The 12919-nt window shown below is 42.2% G+C and overlaps 1 protein-coding gene across 3 annotated transcripts in view; it reads right to left on the minus strand.

The window, feature by feature from the left end:
• C14H3orf67 (chromosome 14 C3orf67 homolog) overlaps nt 1-12919 on the minus strand; it is a 243624-nt gene that overhangs the window by 105173 nt on the left and 125532 nt on the right. For all 3 annotated transcript variants that reach the window (XM_029468705.1, XM_021181991.2, XM_029468706.1), the window contains one exon: nt 5892-6029. In XM_029468705.1, the coding sequence (XP_029324565.1) occupies nt 5892-6029 (138 nt within the window). The remainder of the gene's footprint in view (nt 1-5891; nt 6030-12919) is intronic.

Here is a 12919-nt window from a genome sequence, read left to right on the forward strand (position 1 = left end):
GGCGAAGTGGGAGTGCTGGGTTCTGATGATGGTGAGTGGTCTTGGTTTCTGTTAGTAAGATTATTACGTTTACCTTTCGCCATCTGGTAATCTCTGGGGTTAGTTGTTATTGTTGTTACTGTTTAAAGATTGGAGCAGACTCTGTTCCACTCACCCAAAGTCTCAAAATCCTGTGGCGGGTGTCGTGGGTAGCTGGCGGGTGTCAGCAGACCCTGTGCTCTAGCTACCCCTGTGATGGTCAGACCGGATGACGCTTTTGGCCCTACTCAGGCCGGATTTCTGCCTCTCCAACCAAAGCAGTCTCAGTTCCCGCGCGATTGGACTGGAGCAGAAGCTTTGTTCCACTCACCAGAAGTCTCAAGATCCTGTGGCGGGTGTCGTGGGTAGCTGGCGGGTGTCAGCCGACCCTGTGCTCTAGCTACCCCGGTGCTGGTCAGGCCCTACTCAGGCCGGTTTTCTGCTTCCCTAACTAATGTAGTCTCAGGTCCCGCGTGCAATTGGATTGGAGCAGAAGTTGTGTTCCACTCACCAGAAGTCTTAAGATCCTGTGCCACCTCAAAAATATTAATCCAGAATTCCTTCTGTCAAAAGGAAATGCAGGGACAAAGAGTAGAGCAGAGAGTGAAGGAAAGGCCATCCAGAGACTGCCCCACCTGGGAATCCATTCCATCTGCAGACACCAAACCCAGACACTATTGCTGATGCCAAGAAGCACTTGCTGACAGGCGTCTGGTATGGCTGTCTCCTGAGGCTGTGCCAGAGCCTGACCAATACAGAAGTGGATGCTTGTAACCAATCATCAGACTGAGCACGGGGACCCCAGTGGAGGAGTTAGGGCAAGGACTGAAGGAGCTGAATGGGTTTGCAACCCCATAGGAAGAACAACAATATCAACCAACCAGATCCCCCAAAGCTCCTGAGGAGTAGACCACAAACCAAAGAGTACACATGGAGGGGGGCGGCCCATGGCTCCAGCTGGATATGTAGGAGAGAAATGCCTTATGGTGCATCACTGGGAGGCGAGCCCCTTGGTCCTGTGGAGGCTGGTGACCCAGGGTAGGCAAATGCTAGGGTGCTGAGGAAGGAGTGGGTGGGTGGGTGGAGAGCACCCTCATAGAGGGAGGGGTGGGGGGAGGGTCTAGGGAGTTTGAGGAGGGGAAACTGGTAAGGGGGATAACATTTGAAATGTAAATAAATAAAATAACCAATAAAAAAAAAAAAGAAAAACCAAAGGCCCCTGTGCCAAATGGTTGGGGATACACTTGGGTTCTAAATGCCTGAGGATGGTATCAGCCAGCTGAAATAAAGACTTTCAGTGGGTTACAGATTGTGTCTCACTGGTCTTTGGTGGGCTCCCTGCAACACAGCAAAGATTTTTCTCCCATTCTTTAGCCCATTTCTTAATTCAATCAATATTTACTCTGAGAGATCAATAGGTTTTAATTTCATGATACCAGAGTTGTCAATTCTTGATCTTATTCCTTGAGCATCTGGAGCCTCTTTTCAAAAAGTTCTGTATCTTAGTGCTTTCTCAGTTTTAGAGTTTTTCATCATGTATGAATATCTTCAATCAGCTTGAACTGATTGATGTAGAAGGTGAGAGACAGGAATCTAGAATCATTCTTCTACTTTTAATATCCAGCTTTCCCTGAACCATTTGTTGAAAAGGCTGTCTTTTCTCCTGTATGTTTTGGACATCTCTCTCAAAATTGAGGTGGCTGGAGGTATTTTTGTTTGTTTGTTTGTTTATTTTTTCCTTTATTCCATTCTGTTGACCTATATATCTGCGTTGGTGCCAGTACTATCTGTTTTTATTATTATGGACCCATAGTATAACTTGATATCAGGAAATTGATACCTCTACCATTGGTCTTTTTGTTCAAGATTGCTTTGGCTATCTGGGTTCTCTTGTGCTTTAATAATGAATTTTAGGATTTGTTTTTTCCTATTTATGTGAAGACTTTCATTGAAATTTTCATAGGGTTTGCACTGGATTTTCAGATTGGAATACAGTCATTTTCACAATATTAGTTCAACTGACCCATGAGTTATAGGTGGTTGTCTTGACTCTTGGACAAAATACACTAATTTACTTTGATTTTAGGTTCTGTTTCACAGTAGATTTTAGTCTTTGCTTTGAATCTTCCTTTTATAGTATGGACTTTAAACAAGAATTTACTACAGATTTTTCCACTGCAAAAGACAGCTTACTAAGTCATCCCCTCCCTCCTTCCTTCCCTCCTTCCTTCCCTCCTTCCTTCCCTCCCCCCCTCCCTCCCTCCCTCCCTTCCTTCCTTCCCCCTCCCTCTTTACCTCCCTCTGTCTTTCTTTTCTCTTTAGAGGCATTAATTTGCTAGTCTGACGTTGTAGGAGTTTGGGGTGCCAGTTTCCTCTTATTTAAACAGGAAATGTAAGCCTAGGAAGATACCCGCTGAGAAAAGGTAGGCACTAGGGAAAGCCACCTTCCAATTCTTAATTACTACTTTTGATTTGTGTTTGGTGGGCCACTGCATCTTATCATTAATGCTGAATGCTCCATTTCAATAACCAGACCACATTCTCTGGTTCAATTAAACTGGGGTCCTATTAATGAAAGTAAGATTATCTGATTCTACAGTCCCAAAGTCATTAGCTAATGTGCACTGGGAATTCACAGAGAGAATGATAGGAATGTGGAGCTTTTGGAAACAATGGCTTCTTAGAAACAGTGGTTTTATTAATTTCATTCAATGCTCTTGATTAAGCTATATGACATTTAATAAAACACATTCTAAAACAGTTAAAAATTACAAGAGTTCTTTTTTATTGGTTGTGTGAAAATCCACAGGAAGTGGCTACTTCTCTAGAGGCCTTATTGGGATCTTTTAATATGTGCATTTATGATGAAATATCAAAATTCACATGAGCAACACACATCCAATTATACGAGCACACAGTCATTTTCTCATGCAATTAAATTCCATTGTGGGAATCCACTTTTTGAAAGATGAAAACAAATAGTTCAAATAAAGACACTTATCTATGGTTAAAAATCATTGCCCCATGGGCTTAACCATTAGAAATACCTTTCAAATCAAACACCTTATAAAGGGAAAGAATAGTAATATGCTCCTTTCTAGTAAGCTTTAAAGTCCACGTATATGAGAATCAACTTCTGAAATGTACTTGTAGGAAGGGGACCACATAGTACCATGTAGGTTCATGCCATTTTGGCTATCACGTCTGTGCAGTGAGACTGACCTAAGAGGAGCTAACATAATGGTTACAAATGGATACACTTGATATTCACAAAGAAAAAGAAATATACTAGTGGGTTTTGGCAATTATAAATTTCCTGTATACACAATTCAAGTGGAATTGACTATTATTATTCATCAAGAGTCCACAAAAGCAATACTAATATTCTCCTCTGTAAGTTGGGCTTGAATATAGGTCCTACTCAAATATTATGAAAATATTTCTGTTTAGTTGTAACACTGATGTAGTTAGTATTTACTGAATTTTATTCAGTTTAAGCACTTCTGAGACTTTTAAAGAAAAATGACACTGATATTGTGAATACACATGTATTTATTTTAAAGACAGTTGATAGAACATTCCACTGGAAGAACAGCGGGTAAAAAGAGACCACCTGTAATCATGTTATCTGATGTGCTGCATATTTTTGTCATTCCTGTTACTGAAAAGTATCAAACTACATTAGGTGAAGACACAGGGTTTGTTACTGAAAACACTCTTCCAGCTCTCTGAGGCAAATCTGAAGATTAAGCTGCCACCTGAAAGGTAATGAGCTTATTCTTTTTATATGTTTTCCTATGGTTCCTTAATAAACACTGCTTGCATTAAATCTGTCTATTTCTTTTTGGGTCTAGTTGTATATAATATAGATAGCATACATTTCTCCATTTTCTCCCATTGCTAGCACAAGGTCCTACTCAAAGCTGATAATTACGAAGCAGGTAAGCTTTGCATCCCACATTGTCTCTTTGCTTTTCTGTAAGTTTGGTAATGGTGCAATCAAGGGTTAATAATGTTGTGCCTACTTACATACAAACTTCTTTTGTACTGTAAAAAAGGACAAAAGAGGCCGATTTGTTAGAGATATATAACTTCTGGCATGTAATGCTGTTAAAACGGAGAGGGGAAGTAAAGGTGGACAAGGAAGTCCCTCTGTCTCAACCTTCATCACAAACATCTGCCTTTTCCTGTTTCTATTTGACTTCCTTTCAAGCTCTGAGCTCTCTCTCCTTTTAATCTAATTTTATTTTTTGACTTTATTGGATATTTTCTTTATTTACATTTCAAATTCCCCTTTCCTGGTTTCCCCTCCGAAACCCCCTTCCCCTATCCCCTTCCCTATCCCCCTGCTCCCCAACCCACCCACTCCTGCCTCCTGGTCCTGGCATTCCTCTACACTGGGGCATAGAGCCTTCACAGGGCAAGGGCCTCTTCTCCCATTGATGTCCAACTAGGCCATCCTCTGAGCATTCTCTTGACTATTGCTCTTAACTGAGGAGCCATGCATTGCCACTGTCCCTACAGCTTCCCTCAGTGCCACTGCTTTCTACTGGCCCAGCTTCTGTCATCCTGGACCCTCTGCCACTTCTGTCTGATCACTGCAGAGACATGTTAGTTACTCCCCATTGTCTCATACCTCACCTGGTTTCAACACTCACCTGGGATCCTGCTGTCAAATTCACTTTCCTAAAATATTCCACCTCTTTACCTGAGGAATGAGAGCCACTCCCATAGTGTGGCTCTAACAGAGTATTCTGCCACTCAAGCCATTCCCTACATTGAGCCTTTGAAAAATGAATCTCCTTTTGTTTTTTTCAAGCAATCCTGAAAAATAGATTGCTATTTCCTTGCTTTTACTCAATCTTCTGCCCTTACATCCTTCTATAAGTCTCCTATTAATTTATTATAAATATATAAATATACATAAAACTCTTCCAAGATCTACTTCTTCCACAGATGGTCTGTCACTATGACTTTTCTTTAGCTTCCTGTGAATCAGCTCCCAGTATCTGAGTATTACTTGAATGACACGACCTTCCCAGGCTGAGAGATCCAGTGCTCTCACTGTTGGCTGCACATAACAATCACTAGAGGATGTTAAAAACAAAACAAAACAAAACAAAACAAAACAAAACAAAACAAAACAAAACTAGCCAAATTAACAAAGATTCTCTCTGGGGGTAGTGCAGACATCAGAAAAAAATGTTTTGTGCTATTAAATCTTGTAATTTAAAAGTATCCTAGGGGTTAAAACATGTAGGGGATTGAACTTCTATTTGGTTTGATATGAAGGTGCTTCATTGATTTAGTCTACTGGGATGAGGTCTGCACAGACGTAGAGCATGGGAAGCCTTAGTTCAGAAGGTGTTTAAAAGTTTTGAAGACTATTTAATATCGAAAGATACATATTCAGGCAGGATGGCACTATCCACAGCTGAACTGCAGTTCCTTTTTATACTGACGATGAACTGGCAGCTGGCTGCAGTCCTTCCATTCCTACAGCTCCTTCACAAAGGACAGCATTGCTTGCCTTTCATCATAGTACTTGAATAAAGTGCACTTCAGTAGAGGAATAACCACTCTATAGCAGAGGCATAACCAGTCTACAGAAAAGCATTGCTTCATGTCTCTGCCTACCTTCTCCTTCCCCGAGCTGGTCAGAGTGCTGAAGTAGAAAGGGTTTTATGTGGTCCAATGCTCACATGCCAAGTTCTTTATGTAGGTTGTCTGCCTGGGTTGGCAGTGACCTGCACTAAATCCTGGCCTTGTATATTGACAGTACTGTAGACAAGCAAGGCATAGGGCTATCTTTAGAGAAAGATACCTTAAGGGGGAAGGGTATACATGATGTTTGTAGCAGCCTCTGGGCATACCTGATTCTGCTGATCTTAGAGGATGACCTCCAAATTTCATTTCAGTTTGGCGGAGTTTTGTCATGTTTAGCAGCTGTGTAACATGAGGAACATCTGTTGCAAGTTGACAGCTTCGTGGAATAATATCTGTGGGTTCATCTGTCAAAAATGGAATACCATATATTATTCAAAATAAAAGCACCCATACCCCAAATGCAAGCCATTGCTGCCAACGAAGCAAACGCTATAATGAAATTAAGTAAAGCAGAACAGTTTAGAGTGCAACTGTGGACAACGTCTGCAAGCTTTTAGCCTTGCTGTCTATAGAATGAGCACGGCATTGCTGGGCAAAAGGGAAATTAGAAACTGCTTCTGTATGACTTATGGAGAAGAGTCCCAATCAGGCAGGATTCTTATGAAGGAAAGAGCCAGAGAACATTGGAAACATAAACAATAGCAGAAAAATATGGAAAAACAAAGGCAGGTCACTATGAGGAGAAAAAATAAGCTTGGGTGAGAGCTACAAAATCCTCTACACACGTAGTAGTCAAGAGTGGCCATCGATGCGTGCTACGTGACATGGATGCATGAGAACACTGATCAGGAGAGAACTAGGTGGCCTGCAGAGATGCAGCCAGCTCACATGCTGAGGGCAGAGAGAAGCCTAGAGTGGTGCTGGCAGTGAAGCTGCTGCACAGTGTTGCATGAGAACTTGAGCCGAGAATCTTCATAAGCTGAGGATGCCCTGGCAGGTACCACCCTATCACTATATAGGCAAGCAACAACATGGGAACCTAAGAAGCCTTCCACTAGCCAGTAAATGCAAGCTTTCTCATGCAAGAACCAGAGGACACTAGGGCTAAAAGACATCCGAGATCTGCCGGGGAGAATGCCCTGCAAACATATACTCAAAGTAAATATAAAGGATAGAATCTTCCAGACCGCCTCAGAGGCCTAGCCACTGAAAGTCCTCAGGAAAGTCATAGTTCCTAGCACAGCAGGATGGGACTGGGGCTGGTAGGCAAGGGCTGGGTGCCAGACATTCGTGATTTCTGCAGGCTTATACAGAAGCTCCTCTAAGCAGGGATGACACATGATTTATCTTCTTTGACTTCTTGAAACTAGTAGCTTTTCACTATTAACAGAGCCTGTTACAAAAGACAGTGTGTGAAATCATAGGAGAAGAAACAGTGACAATATTATAGTGACAGGGCAAAAGTTTCTTCAATATGAACTAACCAGTACCCCCAGAGCTCATGTCTCCAGCTGCATATGTAGCAGAAGATGGCCTAGTCGGCCATCATTGGGAAGAGAGGCTCCTTGGTCTTGCAAACTTTATATGCCCCAGTACAGGGGAACGCCAGGGCCAAAAAGTGGGAGTGGGTGGGTAGGGGGGGGCAGGGTGGGGGGAAGTTATAGGGAACCTTCGGCATAGCATTTGAAATGTAAATAAAGAAAATATATAATAATAATAATAATAAAAAGTTTCTTCATCTCATCCTAGCTGGATCCATCTTTGGTTTAGCCTGAAACAGACTCCTCTCCCTCTCCTTTCTATCCTTGTCATGAAAAAGTATTGTATCAGAGTACTGAAGCTTGGCCTCAGAAGGCCCCAGCTAACTGCATGCTTTGGCTTCTGTTAAACTGCTTGCTTGCTTTACTTCCCCTTCAACAGCCAACCATGATGCCGCTTTTCTGTTTTATTTGCCTTTAAAAACTCCCTGTAAAATGCATTTGAGGCTGCTCTGTTTCCAGGAAGGCCCAGGCCAGATTAATACTGACTCTCGATTTAGGCTTCATGTTGTCTTTGGATCTCTACTCTGCAATAATAGTTAGTACCTTCTGTTTTTTTTTTTTTAAGGCATTTTTTTTTATTAGATATTTTCTTCACTTACATTTCAAATGCTATCCCAAAAGTCCCCTATACTCTCCACACCCCCTGCCCTGCTCCCCAATCCACCCACACCCACTTCCTGGCCCTGGCATTCCCCTGTACGGGGGCATATAATCTTCACAAGACCAGGGGCCTCTCCTCCCATTGATAGCTGACTAGGCCATCCTCTGCTACATGTGCAACTAGAGACACAGCTCTGGGGGGTACTGGTTAGTTCATATTGTTGTTCCACCTATAGGGTTGCACACCCCTTTAGCTCCTTGGGCACTTTCTCTAGCTCCTCCATTGGGGGCCCCGTGTTCCATCCAATAGCTGACTGTGAGCATCCACTTCTGTGTTTGCTAGACCCCGGCATAGCCTCACAAGAGACAGCTATATCAGGGTCCTTTCAGCAAAATCTTGCTGGCATATGCAATAGTGTCTGGGTTTGGTGGCTGATTATGGGATGGACCCCCAGGTGGGGATATTGTAAGTTTCTGGGCTAATATCCACTTATCAGTGAGTGCATATCATGTGTGTTCTTTTGTGATTGGGTTACCTTACTCAGGATGATATCCTCCAGATCCATCCATTTGCCTAAGAATTTCATGAATTCATTGTTTTTAATTGCTGAGTAGTACCCCATTGTATAAATGTACCACATTTTCTTTATCCATTCTTCTGTTGAGGGATGTCTGGGTTCTTTCCAGCTTCTGGCTATTATAAATAAGGTTGCTATGAACATAGTGGAGCATGTGCCCTTATTACCAGTTGGAACATCTTCTGGATATATGCCCAGGAGAGGAATTGCTGGATCTTCCAGTAGTACTATGTCTAATTTTCTGAGGAACCGCCAGACTGATTTCCAGAGTGGTTGTACCAGATTGCAATCCCACCAGCAATGGAGGAGTGTCCTTCTTTCTCCACATCATTGCCAGCATCTGCTGTTACCTGAATTTTTGATCTTAGCCATTCTGACTGGTGTGAAGTGGAATCTCAGTATTGTTTTGATTTGCATTTCCCTGATGATTAAGGATGTTGAACATTTTGGACTGGTGACGGCTTGATGCCCTTGTGTAGAGGAATTCTAGGGCAGGAGGTGGGAGTGGGTGGGTGGATGGGTGAGCACCCTCATAGAAGCAGGTTAAGGGGGGTGGGATAGTAGGGATTTACAGAGGGGAAACCGGGAAAAGGGATAACATTTGAAATGTAAACATAAAATATCCAAGTTAAAAAAATCATAAACCCACATGGAAACAATGGTATAGTAAGTGCAAGGATGGAGATAAAGTGAAGGCCAGCCCAAGAGGAACATTTTTTTCCAACTGTGGAGAAAAATCAGTGCTAGAAAAAAAAACCTTTCAATCAATAAATGAGCTAAAGAATGGGACAGTTCTCAAAAGTGGGACAGTTCTCAAAAAAGTAAATACACATGCCCACTAAATAATATGAAAATGTGTTCAGCCTTGTTTGCTACCAGAAAAACGAAGTTAAAATAAGGTAAACAAAGATGGCAAGGAAGTGTTGTAGAAGAACACTAAAACGTTGCTGATGTCCCAGAATCTCAACTAGGCAGCCTCTATAGAAATCAGAATAGTGATGTCTCAAGATACTAGAATTAGAACCTAATTAGAATTAGAATTAGATGTATGACCGAGTAATACACTCTAAGGTCCTAACTTCTACCACAGAGATGCTTGCCACTTATACTTATTGTTGTACTGCTCACTGTCGCTAAAAAGGAAATCATTTAGATGAGTATCACCTGCTGAGCAAACCAGTTCAGGTGGTGCATAATACACAAAGGGATGTCACTCAGTGTACCAAAACTCTACCTAATACACAAAGGGATGTCACTCAGTGTACCAAAACTCCACCTAATACACAAAGGGATGTCACTCAGTGTACCAAAACTCTACCTAATACACAAAGGGATGTCACTCAGTGTACCAAAACTCTACCTAATACCCAAAGGGATGTCACTTTACGTACCAAAACTGAGATTACGCTGTGCTACATCTTATGGAGAAGGGGGATCAAAATCTGCATATATGTTTTGTTTGTGTGGTGGAACTACAAAATGGTCATGCAAGGAGGAGAGGAGAGATCTTAAGCCAGGGGACTGGCATGGAAGAAATGATAATGGGGTGGACAAGGCATTAAAGCACAAGAAGGCCCTTTGGAGGGGAAGGTGAATCAGAAGGTTTGGGAAGGGCCGTGGGGGAAGGGGATGAATAACAACACTGTTTGAAGAAGCTAGTCTGAAACCAAGAACTCTGCATAGTAGCTTTAAAAAAATAAAAATAATAAACCCAGAACTAAAAGGAACATGAGAATTTTGGTGTTCACTTTCAGGCACTGGGAGGATTATAATAGATAACACATTCAATATACAGCCTGGTCACAGAACTGTGCACTGAGTCATACATGCATTTGGCTAACACATAAAACACACAGCAAGATCACAGAACTGTGATTTGAGTCTGAGCACACACTGAGAAGACTTCATGTTCAATTTAAAAAGATATTTGTCTTCATTGTGTTTAATTACTTTTTTCATATCTGAAGTAATTTATTTGTTCACATTTATCCTAGTTGAGGTTCATAACTAGTTCATTTGTCAGTTTAAAAATCATTCTGTAAATAAAATTAAAAAAAAAATCACATCTAGACAGCTAAAGAAAGGACTCGGTATGTAGTAAAAGAAGGGAGTGTTGGAAAGCAACCTCAGAGCAGGCAGAGGTAACATGACCATGAACATGACTGTGAGGCCAAGAGCCCGAGTGGAAGGTCTCCCAGTGGCTGCAACCAACAAAAGCTAAGAGCAGTCAACAGAAATAAGGATTCAAAGTGCAGGTATGCCAGCTTTGATGTCCACACCCCTTCAGGAGCCAGAACATTCCATTCTGTTATATGAAGTGACAGGCTCTGTTTTAAACATCTAGTTATGTCATCTTGTAGAATCCCTTTGCTGCGAATGTGACCTCTATCGTGACTTGATGGGAAATGGGTCATCTGTGATACATAATTTCTTGACTCTACAGAAAGTATGGAACTGGTAAAGATCATTGCTTTAATTTTATTATTATTATTTTTCTGTATTTTCAATGCGTAACAAGAATCTAAAAACCCAGTATGAGAGGCACTAGGACTTCTAGTCCTTCAAATCCAAAAACTGAAACAAAAAGCTGGATCCTGTGTGCTGGAACGTCTTTGCACTCACATTCGGGCTCTCGGATGGATCACATTTCCCTCCAGACAGCTGACATGAATAATCAGAGCAAGTTGTTGATGCCCACACTGATCAAATATGTCATTTTAGCACCACATGAAATCATTTATATTTTTATAACTACCTGAAACCCAAATGTGTCCTCCTTGAAGGGGGACCAGTGTTAAATATAATTTTTGGATAGAGGACTTTTGCGAAATTTATTTCAAATCTTAAAAAAGTATTTCTAAGTCTCACCAGAGTACTTGGAGATTTACCCCAGCTGATAATGCCTCTTCCTTCTACAGTCTTGTTCCCAACACTCCATTTTCCTCCTAGGTCTAATTTTATCCTCTTTATTGGCATCAAACAGTGCTGTTTTCTTACTATGGATACAGCAAGAGTACTAAGTTATAAAACAAATTTCACTGACAGGGAGAGGAAGTCACTGAATAAGCTAGGTTCTGGTAGCTAGGTCTCCTAGTGCCTTACTTTGGGGTATCTATTTCTTGCCATTTTTTTCATTGTATTACATTATGAAAACACTAGGCTAAAAAGCCAGGTACTAATAAATATTTAATTTAAAAGGAAAGAGCCCTCCCCATCCTCCAACACAGACAAACATAAAAAAAAACTCCTTCTCTTCCCTTTCCACATCAGCCTGACAGGGCAGAGATTTCAGTCACTGGCTGGGGCAAGGGGCTTGCCCATCATATGGATGTTTTTCCACACTGGTGACTCTGGCCATCATGCACACTAGCTTGTCAAAGGCTAGGAACTGCTCAAAGGTGATGGCCCAGTCCCAGTCCAGGCTGCTGTTCCTGTACAGGGTGGTTCTACCCTGACTGCTACACTCCAATGTCCTCACAGTGTAGTTTGTCCTCCTCAGCATCGAGTAGGATGACATGGAGCTGTCATCCTTGGTACCATTATCAGAGGTCAACATGGAAGAGCAGGCCCCATTGTCCTGGGGTGAGGAGCCCGGTGGGGACTGTGTGTGGAGAACAGGGCCTCATACCCATCCCAGTGGGGAGGAAGCTGCCCCGTTTGCAGAGCCTGTGTGTGGAGTGACTTAAAGACACTGAAGCAATCCAGGGAGATGACACATTCTTAGAGGTGAATAAAAATGAAAGGACAACTTCCCAGAACCTTGAGGTAGAACTAAGTCACTTCTAAGAAGACAGTTTACAGCAGAGAGTGTCTACATTAGAAAAGTAGAAAACCTAAAGCATACTAGACACATGGTTAATCCAAGAAAATATAAACAGATTCATAGCAAGCTACAAGACTGAAACATTAGTAAAAAGTCTCTCCACAGAACAAAAAGCCCAGTACTGGATGGAGCCACTCATGAAGACAAGGATGGACCTAGTGCTGCTTGCACAGCCTCCTCAGAGTGAGAATGTCCTCTGCTTTCCCTTGGCCTCGACACAATCATACAATGGCGAGATGGATCTAGGACTTAGGCTTCAAGGACCATGGAGATTAACCAGACCAATGGGAGCAAATTGTGGTTTATAGCTAGATTTCTCATCTAGCCTTCTTACCCATCATGCAAGTCTTCCTGAGACTCCAATGTTAGCATTACTAGATATTGGAGAAATTCGCCCAAGGCTCTTCATGTCCAGGCTATCTACCATCATGGAAGTACAGGAACCCTAACATGTCCCAGTCTGTCTTAGGGTTTTATTGCTATGAAGAGATACCATGAACATGGCAAGTCTTATAAGCAAAGCATTTAATTGGGGTGCTTACAGTTCAGAGGTTTAGTCCATCATCATCATCATCAAGGCAGCACACAGGCAGATGGTACTGGAGAGGTGACTAATAGTTCTACATTTGGATCCACGGGCAGCAGGAAGAGAGAGCACCACTGGGCCTGGTTTGAGCTTCTGAAACCTCAGGGCCCACCCCCAGTGACACACTTCCTCCAATAAGGCCACACCCACTCCAACAAGGCCACAC

Source organism: Mus caroli, chromosome 14 (assembly GCF_900094665.2).
Source record: "Mus caroli chromosome 14, CAROLI_EIJ_v1.1, whole genome shotgun sequence".
Classification (NCBI taxonomy): domain Eukaryota; kingdom Metazoa; phylum Chordata; class Mammalia; order Rodentia; family Muridae; genus Mus; species Mus caroli.